This window comes from Sminthopsis crassicaudata, chromosome 5 (assembly GCF_048593235.1).
Source record: "Sminthopsis crassicaudata isolate SCR6 chromosome 5, ASM4859323v1, whole genome shotgun sequence".
In the NCBI taxonomy this organism is placed as follows: domain Eukaryota; kingdom Metazoa; phylum Chordata; class Mammalia; order Dasyuromorphia; family Dasyuridae; genus Sminthopsis; species Sminthopsis crassicaudata.
Window position 1 is genome coordinate 290,838,487 of NC_133621.1, and position 25,631 is coordinate 290,864,117.

General features: G+C 37.0%; 1 protein-coding gene across 4 annotated transcripts in view; it reads right to left on the reverse strand.

Annotated features, from left to right (window-relative positions):
- The window catches only part of GLT8D2 (glycosyltransferase 8 domain containing 2), a 45,842-nt gene that overhangs the window by 12,139 nt on the left and 8,072 nt on the right, over positions 1-25,631 (reverse strand). For 2 of the 4 annotated variants that reach the window (XM_074271433.1, XM_074271435.1), the window contains exons 2-5: positions 19,904-19,948; positions 8,135-8,227; positions 5,424-5,595; positions 3,105-3,222 (exon numbers count right to left, since the gene is read on the reverse strand). In XM_074271433.1, coding sequence (XP_074127534.1) covers positions 3,105-3,222; positions 5,424-5,595; positions 8,135-8,227; positions 19,904-19,922 — 402 coding nt within the window. In that variant the 5' untranslated portion in view covers positions 19,923-19,948. The remainder of the gene's footprint in view (positions 1-3,104; positions 3,223-5,423; positions 5,596-8,134; positions 8,228-19,903; positions 19,949-25,631) is intronic. The other 2 variants (XM_074271436.1, XM_074271437.1) reach the window with 2 other exon arrangements.

A 25,631-nucleotide genomic window follows, 5' to 3' on the forward strand; every position in this document is an offset into this window, starting at 1 on the left:
ATGATGCTATAACATCTACCTTAAATTATCACCATTAAAATTTTTTTTAAATTAATAAAAATTGAATTTTTTCCACTATTGAAAATATGATTCTAACAATCGAGTTTTCATGATCATCCCATAAGCTAATCTTTCAGGTATTTCAGACTAGATCCTTTGTTCCTAATTTTACCACTTTTTTATGATACTATAACATCTACCTTAAGCTATCATTATTTTCTTTTAAAAGACTAAGGACAGGTACTGACATTCTCCTACTCTACAAATAAAGGGTCAATTCTCACACCAAAAACTTCTTGATGATAGCAATAGTAGGGTACTTGACTAACAGCAATAGGAACTATAACTCACAGTATCAGGATCAAGGGCTAGACTCCTAAATATAGCATTGCCAAACTGCAGAAAGCCAATTGTTAAACATTTAAAAGCACGCTCCTGGTTGGAAGGAACCCTTCAGTTTAATTTCTTCATTATATAGATAAGAACATGAAGTATCTAGTTCGAAGTCATAGAGATCATAGATTTAGAGCTAAAAAGAAACTTAGTTTATCCTGTCCAATCCCTTCCTTTTACAGATCAGGAGGTTTAGACCCTAAAACTTTGAGATTTGCCTGTATATAGTCACACAGTTAGCAAAGGGCAGAGCTGGGGAGTATAACCCAAATCCTCTGAGTCTAAATCCAGTGTGCTTCTTCAGTGGCTAGTAGTCAGGAAGACTCAAATTTGAATCCTCTCTCCCACAATTACTAGCTGTATGATCTTGGGCAAATCATTTAACAGACCCTCAGTTTCCTTCCCTTTAAAATGAGGGTACCACTAATACTCACTTTACAGGGTTGTTGTTAGGATTAAATGGGAGGATGTATGTAAATTGTTTTGCAAACTTTAAAGCACCATGAAAATGCTAAGTATTAGAAGCATTGTTCCACAGTACAGAATTGACAGTCAGGGTTTTGTCAGTTCCTTACTAGTCCAAGCCCCCTTAAGGGGAGGGAAGTGGTACAGGTAATAGAGTACTGGATCTAGATTCAGGAAAACCTGAGTTCAAATTCAACCTCAAACATTTCCTAGCAAGACTTGCCCAGGATTTTTTTTAATCCTGGGAATAAAGTCATTTTTCTTGTTTGCCTCAGTTTCCTTATCAGTAAAAGGGGAGATAATTATAGCACCTCCCTTCCAAGGTCATTGTGAGGATCAAATGAGCTAATAACTGCCAAGCACTTAACACATAGTAGGACTTCATAAATTCTTGTTTCTTTCCAAGTATAAAACTTTTTCAGTTGAAGTATAACTTAGAAAAAGATACTACTAATAATAAAGATAAGTGAGTTCTGTCTGAGTGCCATTAAAATCAAGATGAGAAGATTGAGAAAGAACAGCAAAAACAGCAACAATACAAAGAATGAGAATTGGTGGTTATCTGGTAACTTAATTTACAAACCACTCTACAAATATGGTGCAGTGGAATAGAAGCTGGATTCAGAGTCAGAAGACCTGGGTTCATATCTTACTCTGCTGATTTCTAGCTAAATGACCTTGGAATTGGCCTTTGTTTCCTCATCTGAAAAAATGAAATGGTTGGATTACATGGCTTCTGAGATCTTTCTCTAGCTCCATCATATTAATATATAATCTTATGATGCTATCTGCATGACCTCAGGAAAGTAATTTCTTCTCTCTTGGCCTCAGTTTCTCCAGCTGTAAAAATAAGGGTTAGCCTAAGCCATCCCAAGATCCCTTCTAAAGATTCCAAGCACTATCAGCTAGGTCTTAAGAGAAGCAGGAGGCTTCTTTTACCAGATGCAGACTCTTAGTTCTTTGGGTCCAGGTAAGAGAGTGGGCAAAGCGGGAAGGAAATTTTATTTATTTTTTTTTATTTTTTGCAATTGGGGTTAAATGATTTTCTTTACATATTATTAGACCTAAAATTGTAGAGCTATTTGATGCTCACTCAGGTTGGTCCTCTTTGATGATTTATTTAATAATTTCCCCAGTCACATTCAAAATAATTTGTTTACATTTGTTTTAAAGTTTTTTTTGAGTTCTGGATTCTCTTCCTTGTCCCCAGCCACAATTAAAAAACCACATGTGAAGTTAGGCAAAACATGTTGGTCCTTTTTAGAGAAAGAACCTAGTCCAAGGCAGAGCCTGATTTCCAAAAAACTCCTGATGGCTCAAAATAGAAGCAAAAAAATAGAGAATCATAATAGACAAAGTTAGAAAAATCTGGGTTCAAGTCTCTCCCACACCAAAATGGCCGTGTTACCCTGGACAAGTCACAACTCTACTCTAGGATACTCTAAAATGATAAATTTTAGAGAATGGCAGCTAGGTGGCGCCATAGTGGATAAGGCATTGAGCCTGGAATCAGAAAGACTCATGTTCTTGAGTTCAAATTTGATTTCACTTACTTATGACCCTAAAGGAGTCTTCCTTCATCCTGTTTGCCTTAGTTTCCTCATCTGTAAAACGAGTTGGAGAGGGAAACAGCAACCACTCTAATATCTCTGCCAGGAAAACCCCAATGAGGTCATGAAGAGTCAGACACCACTGAACCCCAATTAAATAATAAAGAAAAGGTGCCAGCTTGCTTTGGTGAAGAGATTTTTCTCACTGGGAGTTTCCAATGAAATCATACATCTAAACCAAATAAATTAATGAGAGCTGTTTCCTTTTCTTCCTTTTCTTTCTTTTCTTTTTTCTTTTTGGATACCTTAAGATTTTTTAAATCACTTTTTTAATTTTCCTGGGATTGTAATTCAACTGACATACACTTGTGTGTGGTGTATCCAGAAAAGTTTCTCACATCCCCAAAGTTTAGTTCCACATAGTCGCCCCATAGATGATTCTTTCTCCTTTAAAAAATTAAAGCATTGAGATTTTATTGATGCCTTTTGGTTTTTACATTCACTTTCCCTCATTGAGCTTTTCCTTATATATAAAAAAAAATTGTCAAAACTAATCATCTATACAACATTCTGCTCCTATAAGTCTCTGCTCTGTGCTCATCTGAACCCTCTACCAACAAGAGGAGCCTCATTAATTTCCTGAATGCCTTCCCATTCCATTCATCAGTCTCATAAATGATTTCCCCCCGAACTCACAGGCTGTAGCAACTCGGGGCGTGCTGTGTCTGGTCGGATTTTTCCTTTGAGAACCATGGGGTTGAATTCCACAATTTTAAACTTGATTTCTCTTAGTTTGGACTGTTCAATCCATTTCCTGAAGAGGTGATAAAAGTTAAGTAGCATTATTATTTTAGCAACTGAATACTAGACAGATTGGATAGAAGAGAAAATGGTAGTAAGGAAACAAATTGTGATTATTGTAATAGTTCAAGAGAGAAGGGATGAATGCTTGAACTAGGATGGGGACTGATAATGCAGAGAAGGAATTTTTAGAATTTCAATATATTTTGGAAAGATTTCCTCACAGAACTCTGATCTTGGAGTCAGGAGGACCTGAATTTAAATAATAGATACTTTCTAGTGACCTTGGGCACATCCCTTAGCCCTGATTGCCAGGAAGAAAGGAAGGAAGGAAGGAAGGAAGGAAGGAAGGAAGGAAGGAAGGAAGGAAGGAAGGAAGGAAGGAAGGAAGGAAGGAAGGAAGGAAGGAAGGAAGGAAGGAAGGAAGGAAGGAAGGAAGGAAGGAAGGAAGGAAGGAAGGAAGGAAGGAAGGAAGAAAGGAAGGAAAGAAGGAAGGAAGGAAGGAAAGGAGGGAAGGGAAGGGAAGGGAAGGGAGGGAGGCAAGGGAGGGAAGGAAGGAAGGGAAGGGAAGGGAGGGAGGCAAGGGAGGGAAGGAGGGAAGGAGGGAAGGGAAGGGAAGGGAGGGAGGCAAGGGAGGGAAGGAAGGAAGGGAAGGGGAGGGAGGCAAGGGAGGCAAGGGAGGGAGGGAGGCAAGGGAGGGAGGGAGGGAGGGAGGCAAGGGAGGGAGGGAGGCAAGGGAGGGAGGGAGGGAGGGAGGGAGGCAAAGGAGGGAAGGAGGGAGGGAAGGAAGGAGGGAGGGAGGGAAGGAAGGAGGGAGGGAGGGAGGGAAGGAAGGAGGGAGGAAGGAAAGGAAGGAAGGAGGGAGGGAGGGAAGGAAGGAGGGAGGGAGGGAGGGAAGGAAGGAGGGAGGAAGGGAAGGAAGGAGGGAGGGAGGGAAGGAAGGAGGGAGGGAGGGAGGAAGGGAAGGAAGGAGGGAGGGAGGGAGGGAGGGAAGGAAGGAGGGAGGGAGGGAAGGAGGGAGGGAGGGATGGAAGGAAGGAGGGAAGGAGGGAGGGAGGGAAGGAAGGAGGGAGGGAGGGAGGGAAGGAGGGAGGGAAGGAGGGAGGGAGGGAAGGAAGGAGAGAAGGAAGGAGGGAAGGAAGGAGGGAAGGAGGGAGGGAGGGAAGGGAGGGAAGGAGGGAGGAAGGCAAGGGAGGGAAGGAGGGAGGAAGGAGGGAAGGAAGGAGGGAGGGAGGGAGAGAGAGAAGGAAGGGAGGGAGGGAGGGAGAGAAAGAAGGAAGGGAGGGAAGGGAGGGAGGGAGGGAGAGAAGGAAGGAAGGAAGGAAGGGAGGGAAAAAAAAGAAGATTTTCTATCAAAGATTTAGCATGGCATCATGGATAGAGAGCTTGTTTTGAAGGCCTAAAAATCATGGGTTCACATTTCACTTCCCAGAGTTAGTGGCTGTGTGACTCTGAGCAAGTGATGTTATTTTCCATGTCTATCTAAGCAACTTAAAGAGGGTCTTTTGTGTTAGAGACCTTTCAGTAAAGCCCTTTTACACACACACACACACACACACACACACACACACACACACACACAATGTTTTAAAATAATTTGAAGAAGATGCTAAATTTCAGTTAGGAGTTGCTGAAAAGAAAGTTGTCATTTACTTTTCCTCTCCTAGTTCACAGAATCCATGGAATCCACCCATTAACCCCCTGGTTAAGAACCCCTGATCTAAGACTACAATTTGCAGAGAAGGGGCTAATCTGCTTTGGCAAAGAGAGTTTTCTCATCTAGTGAGTTTCCTATGCCAGTGAAAGCACAAGTCCAGCCCTTATCTTTATCCCCTTCTATTCCAAATGTTTAAAAATAGGGGGGAAGGGAGATTTCTATTGAAGGGATTTATAAATGGCAGTTAATGATAGCATATATACAGAGGCATTACAAGCAGCTATTGCTCATGGGATCAAGATCTAGGGCTGAAACAGAGCTTGAGTCCCTTCATTTTTTTTTAGAAGGTAACAAGGTCTGATCCTATTTTCTCTTGTTTCAATATGGTGCCCAGTAACCACCATACTGCCCTTGCTTCTAGTTATATTCCAGGGCACTTGTCAGCTATGTTATGATTACACAGTCAAACCCCCAAAGGATGGGCAGTGATTCTGAAAGGATCATCATTACTAAATGGAAAGATGCAAGCCAGTCCCTCAGAAACAAGTGTTGGTTACCGGATGTGGGAGAGCGTATTCCTCAGACCGACCACGTAGAATAGGACATTAGCATCTGTGTTGCTGTAGATGCTGTTGATGGCCGCCATGGCGGCACCCATCCTGCCCGCTGCTGCACACACCACCACGGGGATCTCTTCTTCCATTTCTTCAGAATCCTCAGCATCATCTGCTGCCATGGAAATCAGTTTTAGTACAAGGGCAAGTATCCAGAACTTCCAGATGGGGGCAGCAGCACTAATCACAAGGACTGAACAGGAGATTTTTCCCCAAAGGAGACAATTGCTGGGACAAGGAAGGAACTATCAGCACACAGTTTTAAAGAGCCTTTCTTCCTCATCATAGGTGTTTGTGTTTTGTTTGTTTCTTTCCTCAAACATTGAATAAAGCTTTATAAAAAATTTAATCTTGATCTGAACCAATATTCTAGATCTTTTATTGATGTTTGCAACAAATAAGTTTTCATGGCAAATTTTATCTTGGGATCTGAACCCACTTTCTAGATCTTTTGTTTATGTTTACAAAAAAAATAGATTTTTATGGCACATTTGATCTTGGATCTGAACCAACATTCTGGATCTTTTGTTTATGTTTACAAAAAAAAAATAGGTTTTTATGGCAAATTTGATCTTGGATCTGAACCAACATTCTGGATCTTTTGTTTATGTTTACAACAAATAAGTTTTTATGGCACATTTCACCAGGACATAGATTTTGGAATTGGTCAAGATTGCTGTAGCTACTAGTCACTCAGAGCTGACTGAAAATTCCCTCTCTTACCTTTTCCAAGTGGTCATCTAAACTCTGTTTGAACATATACAAGCTGCTAGATTACACAATGGATTGAGCCTGGGGCCTGAGTTCAAATCCAGCCTCAGACACTTTCTAGCTGTGTGACCCTGGGCAAGTCACTTCACCCTGTTTGTCTCAGTTTCCTCATCTGTAGAATGATCTGGAAAAGGAAATGGCAAATCACTCCAGGATCACTGCCAATAAACCCTAAATGGGGTTAAAGAAAGACTTGGACGTGACTGAAAATAACTAAACAAAAGAGCTTAAACTAGAGTGAGGTAAAAAGCTAGATCTTCAAGGTCATCTCATTCAACTCACTCATTTTACAGATGAGGAAATTGAGACTCTGACAGGCTAAGTGACTTGTTACACAGCTAATGCTAGCAGTATTATTTGAACCCAGTTGTTTCCGATTCTGTTCAATATTCTGTTCATTTTGCCACATTTCTTCTAAGATAATGAGGGAGATGGAAAAATTCAAGATGATTCTAACCTTCAGCACCTGAGAGACCTCAAAAAATAGTGCAGCTTTAGACGGAGACATCTAGGTTTAGGAGGGAGCTGGTTTGGAGATTTTATAATTAATTCCGTTCTGAGTTGGAGGGACATTGAACCACAGGAGCCATATAAGTGGAAATTATCCAAGCAGAAATACCTAATTGGTGTTTGGAGATTGACTCTTATTCATGCACTCTGAAAGATTTTCCAGTCCTTGTAAGGGACTTTTCCTGAATCACAATTCTATATAAGCCTCCAAATTGCACCAAAGGTGCTGACCTACTTTATCAAAGGGGAGATTCTTCATCTGAGAGTTCTCAGCACTAATAAAATCACAGACAGAGTCCCACTTCTTATGCTATTCAGACACATTATTTTATTTTTCCTCTCTTAGGACCAGTCAAAAAGCACTCAAAGAAAAATGGTCTTAAAATGATTTTGTTTTAAAATTGCAATTCCATTAGCACAACAGCAGATACTTAACTATATCTAGAATGCTTTTAAAGTTCTTTAAGCTTTCATGTGAGCCCAAGAAATATTTTATTATGATTATTGAGCTCATCTTTTATTTGGTCTGAAAATGTTTTAATGAAATGTTCCTGTTATCTGTTTGGGAAATTCTGTTAACTTTTCATTTGTTATAGCAATTGTACAGTAGGATGAGGGCCCAGGGTTATCCTTATGATAGACCAAAATGCAGGGTCATATATAGTAAGCAGAAAGGGTGCTTGTGCCAGTTCGTCTTAATGAGAGAGATTGTTGAGATTGTTAAGATTGTTTAAAAGGTTAACCTGGGCAGCTAGATGGTGCAGTGAATAGAGTGCTGGCCCTGAAGTTAGAAGGACCTGAGTTAAAATTCAGCCTCAAACACTTAATACTTCCTAACTGTCTGACTCTGGGCACACAAACCCCAAGAACTCCAAATCTCCATATAAGGAGAGAGAACTCCCTTCAGACACCTCCTCATTTCTTCCTGGGCTGCACTATTTGGTGATTTTTCTGGCTGTCCCTGAATGGAGTACCTTCTCCTTTTCTTCCTCCATCCATTCTCCTTCCATCTCTCCATCACTACCACCTTCCCCTCCTCAAGTTTTTCAGGTTCCCTTTCCTAATTAAATTGTCATTTCCTTGAGAATAAAATACTATTTTTCTTTCTTTCCTCTTTTTTTCTTCCTTTTTGTATTTGTCTTCTTAACACATTGTTTGACACATAGTAGGCATTTAATAAATGCTTATTGATTGATTTAGTGAGATAACTGGCAACTGATCATACTATGGTCTACTTCTGAACATAGCTAAATAGGCATAGATTTTGAGCTGGGAGAGAATGTTCAGGTCCTCTGCCTCCGAGTCCAGTGTGACTTCCATGGGTCACATGGATCACATGGGTCAATAACAATGGACATTGGTTTTCAGCTTACCTGTTTCATTCTTGAGTGTAGGCACCTTGTAAGTTTTCTTGTACAGAATCACACAGATAGTCAGAACAAGAAGGAACAGCAAAATCTGATTAACTGAAAATTTAAAAATAAAAAATTAAGACCTAATTTCTCAACTCAAAATCAATTGATAAATTTTTCTTTCATTTTTAATAAAGCTTTTTAAGTTTCTGTACAAACAATACTAATGCAAACAAGATTAGAAGGGAAGTAACTAATTGGGAAAATATTTTTAAAAGGAAAGGTTCTGACAAAGGTCTCATTTCCAAAATATAGGGAGAACTGACCCTGATTTATAGGAAACCAAACCATTCTCCAATTGATAAATGGTCAAGGGATATGAACAGACAATTCTCAGATGATGAAATTGAAACTATTTCCACTCATATGAAAGAGTGTTCCAAATCACTACTGATCAGAGAAATGCAAATTAAGACAACTCTGAGATACCACTACACACCTGTCAGATTGGCTAAGATGACAGGAACAAATAATGATGAATGTTGGAGGGGATGTGGGAAAACTGGGACACTGATACATTGTTGGTGGAGTTGTGAAAGAATCCAGCCATTCTGGAAAGCAATTTGGAACTATGCCCAAAAAGTTGTCAAATGTGCATACCCTTTGACCCAGCATTGCTGTTATTGGGATTATATCCCAAAGAAATACTAAAGAGTGGAAAGGGACCTGTATGTGCCAAAATGTCTGTGGCAGCTCTTTTTGTTGTAGCTAGAAACTGGAAAATGAATGGATGTCCATCAGTTGGAGAATGGTTGGGTAAATTGTGGTATATGAAGGTTATGGAATATTATTGCTCTGTAAGAAATGACCAACAGGAGAAATACAGAGAGGCTTGGAGAGACTTAAATCAACTGTTGCTGAGTGAAATGAGCAGAACCAGAAGATCACTATACACTTCAACAACAATATTGTATGAGGATGTATTCTGATTGAAGTGGATATCTTCAACATAAAGAAGAGCCAACTCACTTCCAGTTGATCAATGATGGACAGAAATAACTACACCCAGAGAAGGAACACTGGGAAGCGAATGTAAATTGTTAGCACTACTGTCTATCTACCCAGGTTACTTATACCTTCAGAAGCTAATAATTAATGTGCAACAAGAAAATGGTATTTACACACATATATTGTATCTAGGTTATATTGTAACACATGTAAAATGTATGGGATTGCCTGTCATTGGGGTGAGGGAGTGGAGGGAGGGAGGGGATAATTTGGAAAAATGAATTTTAAAAATAAATAAATAAATAAATTCATTAGCAAAAAAAAATAAATAAATAAAGCTTTTTATTTTCAAAACATATGCATAGATAATTTTCAACATTCGCCTTTGCAAAACCTTGTCCTCCAAATTTTTTTCTCTCCCTTCCTCCTATACCCTCCTCTAGATGATAAGTAATCTAATACATGCCAAACATGTACAATTCTACACATATTTCCACAATTATCATGCTGCACAAGAAAAATCAGATCAAAAAGGGAAAAAATGAGAAAGAAAACAACAACAACAAAAAGAGTAAAAGTACTGTGTTGTGATCCACAATCAGCTCCCACAGTCCTCTCTCTGGGTGTGGATGGCTCTCTCCATCATAAAACCATTGGAACTGACCTGAATCACCTCACTATTGAAGAGAGCCACATCCTTCACAATTGATCATCGTATAATCTTCTTGTTGCTTTGTACAATGTCTTCCTGATTCTAGTCCCTTCGCTCAGCATCAGCTCATGTAAGTCTTTCCTGGCTTTTCTGAAATCATCTTGCTGATTGTAGATATTACTATTACTGCTATTACTAAAACTATTACAACCATAACAACAACTGCTATTACAATTATCATCACTACCCCCCCCCCACTACTACCATTACTACTATTGCTACTATTACTACCACTCCCATTTTATAGATGAGGAAATTAAGGCAAAGGGATAAGTGAATTAATTACCCAGGGTCAAACATCTAGTAAGTGTTTTAAGCAGGATTTCTGACTCCACGTCCAGTGGTCCATGAACTATACTATCTAGCTGACCTTAGTATCTAGTTAACAAGAATCATTACATAAAACAAGAGGCTAGTAGTTGGAAGTTTTATAGACATATCCCAGATGCGGTCCTTGTTATATTGCACTACCCTAGTCTATAATGTGTTGGTTATCACCATTCTTACCCCAATTGAATTGCCCTGAATAGTAAAATGATTAGTTATAGTTCTGATTCCTTAGTTATAAAATGGTTAGTTATGGCTCTGTTAGGCTGATCTCTTTTGATTAATCATGGATCTCATTGAGAAGATCCAATTGCATTCAGGGATTGATGAAACCATAATCTCCTGCCCACAGGAGCATCTGGAGGACTGCCTGTAGCCCTCTCCTATTGGGCTCTATAATGAAAGCGAACTACTTTAGTGAATATAGATGTATCTGTGGTATATGCCTCCTTTCCATTAATCAGATGCTTCTTACATAAAATTATTTCTGTGGTTACATTTCCAAGGAATCTTAAATGATTTTTATTTAGGCGAGACAGGCTCCTTGTAGGAGGGAGAATGTTTAAGGCTAAGGTTTGCTTTACAATTCAAATAATTTTGTGTGTCAATACTATATATTCTCTTTTATATTAATAATGATAACAATGTATTCCCATAATGCCTTTAGGTTTACAAAGCCCTTAATGCTCCTATGATATACCTAAGTACAAATTATTATTCATCGTATTTTACAGATGAGGAAATAGATTTTTAAAAGTTTCTCTGAGATTTCTCTAAAATCAAGCCCCTAATAAATCTCTTATCAAACAGTACACTTGTAACAGCAAAGTTTAATCTATTAACCCAATTTAATCTATTAATTTTATCATATTTCCAAGAGATACTAAATGGCATGCTGACTTTGGTGAATGGTTAAATGAATATTCAATATTGATATTGAATTCATCCTTAATATATGAATATTATTGTAAGGAAAGAAACAAGTATTTATTAAGTATCGACTATGTATTACCATGCTAAGAACTTTACAAATAGTATCTAATTTGTAATAGTACTCATCTAAGCTTATGCTCAATACTTTCAACACACTATTTTCTATTCTTAATTTTTTTGTTTTTTTCACATATATGAAAATTCATCTCCTGTCTCACATTTTTGCTGACATCTGATACCCTTCCCACCTCCACCTTTTAGAATACTTCGTTTCTGGGGGCAGCTAGGTGGCACAGTGGATAGAGCACCAGCCCTGAAGTCAGGAGGACCTGAGTTGAAATCTAGTCTCTGACACTTAACACTTCCTGGCTGTGTGACCCTAGGCAAGTCACTTAACCCCAATTGCCTCAGCCAAAAAAAAAAACACAAAAAAACCTTTGTTTCCTTCCTAATTCAGCTCATTTGTTGCTTCCTAAAAGAAGCTTACCTGATCTCTTTTACTTGTAACCTTATCCTTAATTATATTGTACTCACTTTGAATGCATTTTATATTTCCTTAAAGTGCCTACCCTGCTCTCCTACTCCCTCCCAATATAAACTTCTTGAAGGCAGGGAACTTTTTTTTTTAAGTCATTGAATCTCCAATGCTTAGTACCAAAGTAGGCTCTTAATTACTGCCTGGCAATTAGACAGCTTTGACCATAACCAATCCTTAATAAATGTTTTTTTTCAATCAAACTGATATTTTGTATTTCCCCCATTCTGGAAATTTCAAATAAGGCTAATTTTTTTTCATGTTGAAGAGGTTCATGATTGGCCACTTGATTTATTTTTCCTGGTAAAATGTTTATTCTTATTTTTGGTTTTTCCATCACTTTCATTTCCAAATATATCCCTCCTTACTTTCCTACTCGGAGAGACAGCTCCTTGTAACAAAGAATAAAAAAGAAAGAGAAAAAAAAGTAGGTTAGCAAAACTAACCAACATATCAACAAGTGTTTCACATTCACAGATGATCATATTTCAAAATATCATGGTCCCTAGAGAAGCTGTAAGAACCAAAGGTGAGCAGCTTTGATTCACAGAGGTTTTTAGAAACAGCACTGACCAGCTAAACCTGAATGACTGGAACCTCCAAACTTTCATCAGAGATTAAGAAAGGCATCTTTGAGGTCCTGGAAAGGAAGAGATCTGATCTTGACCCAAAGAAGTCTGTCTACAGCCAAAATAAAGTAGAGGAGATGGAGGGGGCTGGATTGGGATCTGGTGACAGGGAAGAGGAATTAATTACAGAGAGGCAGATGTCAGCTTGAAGTAAGGAAAAGCTTCCTAACAATTAGAGCTATCTCAATGCAGAATGGATTATCTCATGAAATAGTGAGTTCCCTGTGACTGAAGTCTTCTTGCAGATCCCCGATATTATCAGAGAATATGTTAAAGGAATTCTCATTCTGGTGTAGATTGTACTAAATGGCTTCTAAAGTCTCTTCTACCCCTGAGGTTCTGGGATAAGCTGAGCAGCTCATCTCTAAAACAGGGTTAATACCCCTAATTACAAAGCTAGATCAAAGATCAAATGAGATAATATATGTGAAATACACACACACTTGTGTGTGTGCCAATTATTTTTATTGCAAAATGAATTAAATATTGCAGTAAATTATTGCAGTAAATAGAAAAGTGATGGATATATTGTTTAATAATACTGATTGCATGGCTGTTTCTATGCTATTTAATAAAAGTATTATTTTAATTTTTCTGTTTTTAAAAATCATCATGAAGTAGACAAACATCAACAAACATTCACATTTCCTTACATGAAGAACAAAATAGAGGATTGTATCTAACACCATGAATTAGAGCTTGATTCTCTTGGTGGGTTTCTGGAAGGGATCCTCTGGACTACTCTGTTCTCTTCCCAAGGAGTCTCTGTGATGGGTGAATGGCAAATTATTTTGCTTGGCATCCAGAGAAAACTGCATCTTACTCTTGAGCTATTTGAACAGGTCTGTTAGTGTGCTATAAAAATAAACATTACACGGAACCAGAAAATGAAATAGACACTGAAAGAATCCACTGATTACTTCAGGAAAGAGATCACCAAATAAAAACTGCAAGTAACATTATAACTAAATTTCAGACTACCAAGTTAAGAGAAAACTACTTCAAGTGTTTGAAAGAAACAACTCAAACATTGGAAAGCCACAATCAGAATTACACAAGATTTAGCAGCTGCAACTTTAAAGGATTGGAACATGATATTCTAGAAGACAAGGGAATCAACCTGGTGAAATGAGGTTTCCAAGGGGAAAAATGGTCATTTGATGAAATAGAAGGATTTCAAGCTTTCATGAGGAGGAAACCAGAATTGAACCAAAAAAAAATTGGTCTCCAATATCAAGATCCTAGAGAAACTAAAACATAAGAAAAAAGGAAAAGAAAACATAAGAGATTCAATGGATCTAAATTGTTTATATCCTTACATTCTTTTTTAAAAAAATGTACCACTAATAGTCCAGCTAAAAGGAATATACATAGAGAGAGGGTACAGATATAAGGTGAATTTGAGATAATAACATAAGAAATTAAGGGATGAGAAAGAGAAGTACACTGGGTACAGAGGGAAAGAAGAAGTAAAATGGGAGTAAATTATTTCACATGAAGAAGTGGAAGGAAAGAAGAGAGGATGGATGATGGGAATCTCTTGAACTATATTCTCTTCAATATTAACTCAAAATGGGTAATATACCCAATCAGGTGAATATGGAAATCTATTTTACCCAACCAGAAAGTAGGAGGGGAGAACATTAAAGTAAAGGGAGGCAGGGATAGACTGAAAGGACAAATTAAGGGAAATGCTAGACAGAAACAAAATGGTGTCAGAGAGGGAAGGGGTGAAAGGAGAAAGAGGACAAAAAGGAATAAAAATAAGATAGAGGGAAATGCACAGTAATCATAATTGTGGATGTGAATGGGAAAAATTTTCCCATAAAATGGAAGAAAGGAAACCCAGAATCCTACAATATGTTGTTTACAAGAAACACACTTGAAGCAGAAAGAGACACACAGAGTAAAAATAAGAGGCTGAAGCAGAATCTATTGTGCATCAGCTGAAGTTAAAAAAAAAATTAGGGATCCTGAGCAATGAATACTAAAAATTACCTTGACATGTAATTGGGGGGAGAGAGGAAAGAAAAATCAAAAAATAGACTCAATTAAAAGAGATAAGGAAAGAAATTACATCTTATTAAAAATATACCCTAGACAATTATTTGATATCAAGACTACAGTTATATGCACCAAGGGGTATCAATACCAGATCTCAAACTATATTATAAAGCAGTAATCATCAAAACTATCTGATTAAGAAATAAAGTAGTAAATCAGTAGAATAAATTAGATACGCAAGATATAGTAGCAAATGACAAAGTAACCTACTGTTTGATAAATCCAAAGACCACAGCTTTTGGGATAAGAACTCACTATTTGACAAAAGCTGCAGGGAAAACTGGAAAACAATAGGCCATAAACTAGGTAGAGAACAACATTTTACACTACATATTCCAAACAAACAAAACTTTTTTGCTCAAACAAAACCAATGCAACAAATATTAGAAGTAAAACAGAAAAAAAGCTTGTGGCAGCCCTTTTTGTAGTGGCTAGAATCTGGAAATTGAATGGATGCCCATCAATTGGAGAATGACTGAATAAATTGTGGTATATGAATGTTATGAAATATTATTGTTCTATAAGAAATAACCAGCAGGATGATTTCAGAAAGGCCTGGAGAGACTTACATGAACTGATGCTAAGTGAAATGAGAAGAACTAGGAGATCATTATACACTTCAAGAACAATACTATATGAGGATCAATTCTGATGGACATGGCTCTCTTCAATAAGGAGATGATCCATATCACTTCCAATTGTTAAGTAATGAAGAGAACCAGCTACACTCAGGGAAAGAACTATGGGAAATAAGTGTGAACCACAACATAGCATTTCCATTCTATCTGTTATTGTTTGCTTGCATTTTTATTTTCCTTCTCAGCTTATTTTTATAATCTTTCTAAATCAGATTTTTCTTGTGTAGCAAGACAACTATATAAATATGTATACAAATATTGTATTTAACATCTACTTTAACATCTTTAACATGTATTGGATTGCTTGCTATGTAGGGGAGGGAGTGGGGGGAAGGAGGGAAAAAGTTGGAACAGGTTTCACAAGGATCAATAATGAAAAATTACCCATACATATGTTTTGTAAATAAAAAGCTATTTTTTAAAAAAAGAAATAAAGCTAAAAGCTGAGAAACAATCTTTACAATAAGTATCTATGATAAAGACTTAATTTCTCAAATTTATATAGAATTGAGTCAAATATATAAGAATACAAGTCATCCCCCAATTGATAAATGATCAAAGGATATGAACAGGCAGTTTTCAGATGAAATCAAAGCTATCTATAGGCATACCAAGAAGAGCTCTAAATCACTTTTGACAAAAGAAATGCAAATTAAAACAAGTCTGAGGCACCACCTCACACCTATCAGATTGGCTAATATGACAAAAAAAGAAAGGAAAATGCTAAATATTGGAGATGTGGGAAAGTTGAAACTAATATACTATTATTGTAAGAGTTGTAAACTGATCCAACCATTCTGGAGAGCAATTTGGAACTATGCCCAAAAGCCTATACAACTGTGCATACCTATCGATCCAACAATATTACTATTAGATCCGTGTTCCAAAGAAATCGTAAAAATTGGAAAGGACCCACATGTGCAAAAATATTTATAGCAGCCCTTTTTTGTGGTGCAAAATATTGGAAGTTGAGGGAATACTCATCAATTGAGGAATGACTAAACAAACTGCAGTAATGGAATAATATTGGGCAAAAAGAAATGATGAACAGACAGATTTCAGAAAAACATAGAAAGATTTGTATGAATTGATACAAAGTAAAATGAGCAGAACCTGAAAAACATTGTGCATGGTATCAATGACACTGTTTCATGAGCAACTAGGAATGACCCAGATCTTCTCAATAATACAATGATATAACACAAGTACAAAGAACTTTATGAAGGAAAATGCTATTCAGATCCAGATAAAGAACTGATGGACTGGGGCAGCTAGGTGGCACAGTAGATAGAGCACCAGCCCTGAATTCAGAAGGACGGGAGTTCAAATCTGGTCTCAGACACTTCCTAGCTGTGTGACCCTGGGCAAGTCACTTAACACTTCCTGACTATGTGATCCTGGGCAAGTCACTTAACCTCAGGGTAAAAAAAAACAACAAAAAAACTGATGGACTCAATGCAGAATAAAGCACAATTTATTATTTATTCTTTTTCATGTTTTCCCTTCTGATCTGCTTCTTCTTTCACAACTGTAACTAACATGAAAATATGTTTTACATGATAGCACATGTATAAACTTTTATCAAATTGACTACCATTTTAGGAAGAGGGGAAGGGAGGGAAGGAAGAAGGAAAATTTGGAATTCAAAATCTTGTAAAAAATGAATGCTAAAAATTGCCTTGACTTGTAGTTGGGGAAAAATAATATATCAAAGTTTAAAAAATAATAATAAGCATTGCATACCAATGCATCTGGCCACAAGTAGAGCTTACTAGCTTTTGCCATGGGCAAGAATATTTGGTTTCAAGTATCTTATGGAATAGCATCAAAGCCTGAATATTTGGGTTACCAGACTCTGCCAAAGAAAATTTTATTCTGGACTCAGTCCAGTGCAAAGCAAATTAAGGGAACAGGAGATTGGAGGAGGCAAATGCTATCATTCACCCCATTGGCCAATTGGACATTCAACCAGCATTAACCAGTCTGGGAACCTTGCCAAACATCTATATTTTGCCCATTTAAAGTTTGCTTGATAACATTTGGGATGAATAAATCTCTCATAGGGGTATTTTCTGTAACTGACTCGGTCTAAAAACTTGGAGCCATTTTTGTGGCTATCACCTTAACATTTTAATTATCAACTACTTACCAGGGGTTACTATCCATGAAATGCATTTTGGGAGACAGAAGGGAATCTGAATGTGGGATTTCCTCAGTGTGGATAAAGTTCCAGTATGGAAACCTTTTTCCATTAGCAAGAATTAATTCATATTCAGTTTGGGGTTATAGAGAGCTACCTCGGGCCATGAAAAAGTATGCCTTGCCCAGGGACACGCAATCCCTTGGGTCTTCCTGACTCTGTTGCATCTCTGTGAAATGTAATATATGAAATGTACAGGGATCATAGGTTTGGAGTTAGAAGGGACCATAGAAGCATTAAGTCTAGCTTTTAAAATTTTTACCATTGAGGAAAATGGCCCAGGGCAATGACTAGCCCTTATATAATTGGTAAGTGGAAAAGCCAGGATTTGAACTCAGGTTCTGTGATTCCAAAGCCAGAACCTTTTCCAGTGAACCATATTAGCTCTCTTCAGAATCCCAGAGCCCAAGGGAATATTAGAAAGCATTCTGTTGCACATGTTCAACATACATCATACCGTATCCTGTCCAGGAGAAGGAGAAAAGAGGGAAAGGAGGGAAAAAATTTTGGAATATAAGGTTTTGCAAAGGTGAATGTTGAAAACTATCTTTGCATGGATTTGGAAAAAATAAAAGGTTATTAAAAAAAAAAAAGAAAACATTTATTTAAATACCCACATTTTACTGATGAAAAAACTGAAAGCTAAAGAGAGGAAGGGATTTATTAAAGGTCACATAGCAACTTAGAACAAAGCCAGGCCTGAGACTGGCGTTCTCTCTACCATGTCCCATTAACAATTGGATAAAACCCCATTTTTCATAGGAATATATTGAATAGTTGGCTTGGACATTCTTCCAAGATACTACCTCAATGAGAGGCTGGCTTCCCCACACTTACTCTAGCAAAACTGAACTTTGGGGGCAGCTAGGGTGGTTCAGTGGATAGAGCACCAGCCCTGAAGTCAGGAGGACCGAGTTCAAATCAGGCCTTAGACACTTAACTCTTCCCAGTTGTGTAACCCTGGGCAAGTCACTTAACCGCAATTGTCTCAGCAAAACAAAACAAAACAAAAAAACTAAAGTTTGCACTATACTAGATAATGATCAAGAAATACAAGAAACTATAATAAATAATCCTTCCAGAACTGGCTGTCATAAGAGGTCAGTCAGAAATACATAATCATAGGAAAGGAACTTTTAGTAAAGCAAGAATGCTCTGAGTGCAGAGGCAGTAAGAGAAGAGGGCTCCCTTGAGAAAGACCCAGAATGGTGAGGATGCTTTGAGGTCAGCTACCTTGGAAGCCCCCCAGAATCTCAGTGGGAAGTGGATCAATGCATATCATATTGATTAATGAAGCTCACACCACAGCACTGAGGCCTCAATTCAGGATCTTTGAGTCTCTAAGGCTCTGCCAGCCCTGAAGATCTAGCTTTTCGAACCTCAAAGATCCAGGAGATCCTAACCCTGGGAGGTGGAGACCACTGAAAGAGCCCAGAGGATGACTCACAGCTGACCATCCAACTCTAAAATGAATTAGAAATTCATTGTGGTTGAGTCATTTTTCAATCATGTCCAAATCTTTGTGAACCTATTTGGAATTTTCTTGGCAAAGATGCTAAAATGTTTTGCCATTTCCTTCTCCAGGTCATTTTACAGATGAGGAAACTGAGGCAAATGCAATAAAGTAACTTGCCCAGGGTCACACAGCTAGTGAGTATTTGAAACCCCATTTGAACTCTGGTCTTTCTGCCTCCTAGATTGGCATTCTATCCACTGCTTTACCTAACTACCTAATAACTGGGGATAGAGGAGGGATTAAAACATCAAGGAGAGAATAATCTTGAGCAAAATAAATTTCCTAATCCTGAAGGGAGGAGCTAAAGGGATTTTTAAAAAAGAAAAGGTTAGAACCTTAGTTTTTCTCTTAGAAAATTAGAAAATGGCTTACCAAATTGTGATTTATGAAGGTGATGGAATATTGTGACACAAAAAAATGAAAAATAAAAGATAATTTGAAAGAATTCTGGATAGCATAAACTGATGAGTAAAATGAGAACAGTCTATATATGGATAACTTCATAGTAAGGAAAAAACAAATTTGAAGAATTTCAGTACTCTGATCATTGTAAGATCAAACATGTCTTTTAGAGGGTGTGTTATTGACCTGATGGAGAGTTTATATAAACACAAGTGCAGAAAGAGACATATTTTTGGACATTTCAGAATATGGCTTCATTTTGCTTGACTATGATTATTTATCACAAAATTATTTTTCATTTTTCTCTCTCCCAGTTTTTAATGGGGACTAGAGAAAGGAAATCTGGAAAAAAGGGGACTCGCAATAGTGATGCCCAAAAGGAGAACACTAGTATAATATCTTTTAAATGTACAGGAGAGAACAGAAGAAAACTCAGAACAAAGCATAGACAATCAGGCAGTTTTGAAAGAAGCATGAAGAATTTAATACATACTTATTTTGTTGTTGTTTTGCGCTGAGGCAGTTGGGATTAAGTGACTTGCCCAGGGTCACACAGCTAGGAAGTGTTAAGTTTCTGAGATCAGATTTGAACTCAGGTCCTCCTGACTTTAGGGCTGGTGCTCTATCCACTGCACCAACTAGCTGCCCCCAATCGTACTTTTTAAAAAAAATTAAGCAATACAAAATGGAGATTAATGTTTTCATAAAAAATCTTTTTGTGTTCTGCTGTGTGGGTGGGTTATTTTTTGTTATTTAAGTTTAAAATAACACTTTAAAAAAAAAGAAAGCTTTTAAAATAGAAAAAGGGGTAAAACTACCAACTTACTTCTTCTTAATAGAGCCATGTGTTCATGTGGCTATCGGTTGTCACCTGTGGGTGAAGAAATTTAAAAAAGAAAGAATGAGATCAAAATTAAAATCATAAATATGGCTTTAGAACTTTAGCTGCTTTGGATCAAAATGTTTTTAGTACTTTGATGGGAGAGGTAACTTAACCAATCATTCCTCATCTTTCCTAATCTAAAATTTTGGAAACCAGAACATGGATTTCTAGGACATTATAACTCATTTTAAACCCTATCCTACATCTGAATTTTCTATAGGTATATAGGTTGTATAATTAACTTCTGTAGCTAATTTTTAATGTCATTTTTAATTTATGTTATTTCATATATATATATATATATATATATATATATATATATATATATATATATATGTGTGTGTGTATGTATATGTATGTGTGTGTATACACACATTATATATATATGTATTATATATAATTTTAATGTTAAATTAGTATATAGGAGATTTTTAAGACCTCCATAACAGCTTCTTGAAGTTGCCTTTGCTAACTCATATCGTAAGTGTAAATATACCCCCAAGGCTCTGTTCTGGGCCATCTTTCCTCTCTATACCCTCCCTTGGTGGTTTTATCAGTTCATATATGTTTAAATGTCATCTCTAACCTAGCGACTGCTCCCATGGCATCATCTGAACCACCAAAGACATCATCACTGTCAGCATTGGCACCTCACTACCATCAATATTACCATCTTCATCACCAGTATCACTACCATCAGCACCAAGATAAGGTCATCAGCTCCTAAATCCTCAAACTGACTCAGTTTCTGGCTGTATATTCAGATCTAGATACTGTTAGAACAGGAAAGCAGCTGTTGGAGGTGAGGAAATACAGGATATCACAGTGTACTCTATTTCTTCACACAACAAAAAATTGTGATACACTGTTGGGAAACAATGAACTTGGAGAATGCATGGGCAGAGATTTGACTTATATAATAAGCTACTATAAAAAACAAAACAAAAAAAAGCAAAAAACAATTCCATGTTTCCTTTGCTTCATTGAAAGATACTATTGTGTACCCACAGAACCTATTGGTATTCTTACACTTTACCACTCAGCCAACAAACAACAAACACTACCTACTGTGTGCTTGGCAATATGCTGAAAATTCAAAGACAAACATGTTCCTTCCCTACTTCCCTTTTTTGAATATGTGGGAGGAGCAGGAGAGTCTTCTGAAATAGACCCAAACACACCCTTCACTTGCCACTTTAAAGAGGGTGCAATAGATAAATGTTTATCTAGTACTAATGAGAATTTTTGTGTATTTTATTGCATGTGCATCAAATTCACTGACAAATATGGTTCTGCTCTCTCTGGGATCTTGAATGGGTGCCATGGTGTTGATTGATATCACCATGATCTGAGAACTTGGGACCTCAGAATTGTATAGTTTCTGCCTAGAAATGCAGTCAATATATTATGATAACGAGACAAGATCAATAACCAGAAAGACAGCTCATGAAATTGAAGAACCAGAAATAATAAGTGATGTTCCAAATGGTGCTTGGGTCCAAACAAGAATCACATCTGAGTCCAAATAGATTAGCTAAAAGTGAGGTCTGGGGCCAATTGTAGTGTAGTTCATTGTGTTCTGCCCTAGTTAGAATGAATCTTTTGATCAATAAGCATTTATTAAATACCTATTATATGCCAGATACTATATAAGGTACTGGCTATAAAAAGATCAGAATGATATAATCCCTCCTCTCAAAGAGCTTACATTCAAGGATAAAATTGTGTATATATATATATATATACTCCAAAAGTCTGAGTGCAATTCCCCCCCCCCCCTGAGGCTGGGGTTAAGTGACTTGCCCAGGGTCACACAGCTAGGAAGTTTTAAGTGTCTGAGACCAGATTTGAACTCAGATCCTCCTGAATTCAAGGCTGGTGTTCTATCCACTGCGCCACCTAGCTGTCCCTCTAAGTGCAATTTTAACTGCTAAAATTTAAAGCTGCTCTAAGACTTTTACAACACATGAAATATATCAAATAAATATAAGGTAATTTAGGAAGGAAGAAATTGGAAGTTGGTAAAGGCAGTGAAGGATTTTGGAGAAATTTTTATTATTTGAAATATTAATTGAAGGAAGTAAGGTATTCTATGCAGCACAGGTGAGAAGGCCGAAGAATCAAGGTAATGGGGGATGGACAGTGCAAAGGTGTAATGTCATGGTGAAGAAGAGAAAAAGGGTTTGGCAGGAGGCAGAGCAATGAATAATGAATCTGGGAAGATAGGTTGGGACAGGTTGTGAAGGACTTTAAAAGCCAAACAGAACAGTTTATATTTGATCTTTAAAGCAATAGCATGGTTAATGAGGTGGTACAGTGGGTAGAGCACTGGGCTTGAAATCAGAAAGACTCATCTTCGTGAGTTAAAATCTCTCTTCAGACAATTTACTAGCTGTGTGAGCCTGGGCAAATCACTTAGCCCAATTTGCTCTATTTCATCATGTGTAAAATGAGCTGGAGAAAAAAATGGCAAACCATTCCAGTATCTTTGCCAAGAAAACTCCAAATGAGGTCATGTAGATTCAGACATGACTCGAATGACTCAACGGCAACAGAGGGAAGAGGGAATCACTGGAGTTTATTGAGTAGGGAAGTAACATGATCTGAGTTTAAGGAAAATCACTTTGGCAGCAGTGTGGAAAATGTGCTACAGAATAGAACAGCTTGATGGAGGGGAAACTGATCATCAAAATATTCCACCTTAGAGGGTGGCCTGGATTAAGGTGATGGTTGTAGGGGTAAAGAGGGGGAATAGAATGTGAGTAATGTAATAGAAGTTGGGAAGGAAGGACAGTGCATTTTGTTTTGGATATCTTGAATTTGAGATGTCTCAGGGGTACCAAGTTTGAAACATTCAGTGAGATACTGGGGACCATATTTTAGGAAAGTAGCACTGATAAATTGGGTAACAGGGGTCAGAAATAAGGTGTGAGCTTCACAACAGTATAACGTAAGCTCTCTGAGATCAGGGAAGCTTTTATTTTGGTATGTGTAACCCTTAATACAATGCTTTTCACATAATAGCAAATACCCCAGCACAATGCTTTTGACTTACATAATAAGCTACTATGAAAAAACAACAACAACAACAACAACAACCAACAATTCCATGTTTCCTTTGCTTTATTGAAAGGTCTTGTTACACACCCACAGAACCTATCGGTATTCTTACACCTTACCACTCAGCCAACAAACATTTATTCACCACCTACTGTTAATAGATACAACAAATTCTTGTCAAATTTAACAGAATTGATAATTTGCCTCACCTAGTTATTTGGTGGGTACACTCATGCTTTTTCTGCCTGATGATACCCAGGGAGGGATCTAAGTATCTGTGTCCCCTTGACCTCTATCTTCATAGAAAGATAGAAAAGTAGGATTTTAGATTTAGAAGGAACCTTAGAAGCAAGTTCAATTCCATTTTACAGATGAGGAAACTGAGGCCTAAAGAGGCTTCTTCTGAAATCCTTTCAGATTGGAAAACTTTAATTTCCCATAGCAGGGGTGGCTGACAGGTTTGATTAACCCACAGTTAACTATAATTCTATTCTCCATTATTTGGGCATAAAGCTTATGAGTTTGGGATCATAATGTTTATTTATGGATCACATGAAAGAAGTTTATAAGGAAATGCAAAAAATCACAGTAACTGACATATATGTAATGCTCTGTAAATCTCATTTGAATACAAGCAAACATTAGGGATTATTTTTTTGAAGCAATTTCTAGCATAGGATGGGTCATCACAGATTCAGTCCAAATTTCTATAACTTATAAAACTTTTTTCCCCTGAGGCAATTGGGATTAAGTGACTTGCCCAGGATCACACAGCCAGGAAGTGTTAAGTGTCTGAGGACAGATTTGAACTCAGATCCTCCTGACTTCAGGGCTGGTACTCTATCTACAACACCCACTAGCTGCCCCATTATATAATTCTTTTTAAGAAGTTTCTACCGATGTTTTTTTTTTTATACTACCATCATTTCCTCTCCCCAAAGAGCCATTTTCTATAATAAGTAGTATTTTAAAAAGGCAAAAAGAGAAGAAACCAGCATTATTGATTAATAAATCAAAAAACTATGAGAATATGTGCAGCATCTGTAGCTCTTCCACCTCTGCAAATTGGGGATGGCAGAAGAATGAATGTGAATTGCACCTACTAAATCTATATTTATATCTACAATTCAGCCAGTATTGATGTTCAGATTAATAATTATGAAGCTCCATAAAATCCAAAATCAGCAAGAAAGACTCAGTTGTGTTCTCATACTTACCAGGACAGGAGATTGGACCAATTGTAGTGTAGAGAAAATTTTTCAAAGAATATCAGATTCTCAATTAACCAAAAAAAAATTCAGTTCCCTTTACTACTCCAAGTTCTATGCATCCTGAAAATTGAAGTTTGCTTATGGCTCCTTTGCACTTGCATCAGCTCCTGGTGGAAGGTTGCAGAATCACAGCATCTCAGAATTAGAAAGGATCTCAAAAACTTCTAATCTAATGGTTCTTAACCTAGGGTACATATGTAAATTTCTATGAAGTTTTATGGGAAACATTTTATTTTCACTCATTTCTTCTAATTGTAATTTATAAATCCCTTCAAGTATTAAAAAACATAATTCGTAGAGTCGATAAGCTTCATCAGACTACCAAAAGGTCCTCTTAATGAAGCACAAATTCTAGTTGGCTTTTTGGATATCACATGCCACTGTTGACTCATGTTGTTTACATTTCAATAAATCCCTATATCTTTTTCAGTCAAATGGATACTTATCTCTTCCATTTTCTATTTGTGACACTGATTTTTTGAGCCTAAGCATGAAACTTTATATTTATCTCTATTCGATTTTTATCTTATTTAATTTTATTGAGATTTTTTTTTGGGGGGAATATGGATGTCACTCAATATTTTGGCTATCCCTATTAAATTTGTCTTTTCTTAAAATTTGACAAATTTTGCCATTTATACTTTTATTTAAACAACTGGTGAAATGGTTAATGAGCACAGATCCCATCAAAAATTCTTGAGGCACACCACTAATGATGATAACAGCAAGAACTACTGACATTAATATGGTACTTTACAGTTTGTGGAGTGCTTGCAGACCACAAGAAACTTCCTTCCACGATGACAACAAACCACTAATTTCCACTCATCTTCTTTGTTGTCATGTCAATTTCCATTTTTTTTCTAGTTAGTAGAGTGAAAAGTTTTGCAGAGAAAGAAGTTAATCAGATTGCAGAAAAATAATTTTTAAATTTTGTTTAATGGCCATGGAATGACTTAATTTGTTTGTTTTTCCTTTCTTTATTCAGTTATTTTAGCCATATTGCCAGAAATTGAGAGATAATATCAAAGGATTACTACCTTGATAAAAAAAAAATGATTCACTCTTCATCTCTGGCATTATAATAATAACATAAAAAAGTTTAATACCCTTAAGCAAGTTTCTGTTGATGAAGCCTTGTTAAGTATAACAGGTTTTATGAACATAGTAAGAGCATGCCCAAGTGGGGCAAGAGCAGCATGGCTTAATACAGTGCTATTAAACTCAAATAGAAAAAGGACCATTAATCTATATATAATGATTCCAGAGGGTTATTTTAAATTCTTAGTTTTATTTGAATTGACATTGATTTAGTTTTAAAAATGTAACATCTACATTTT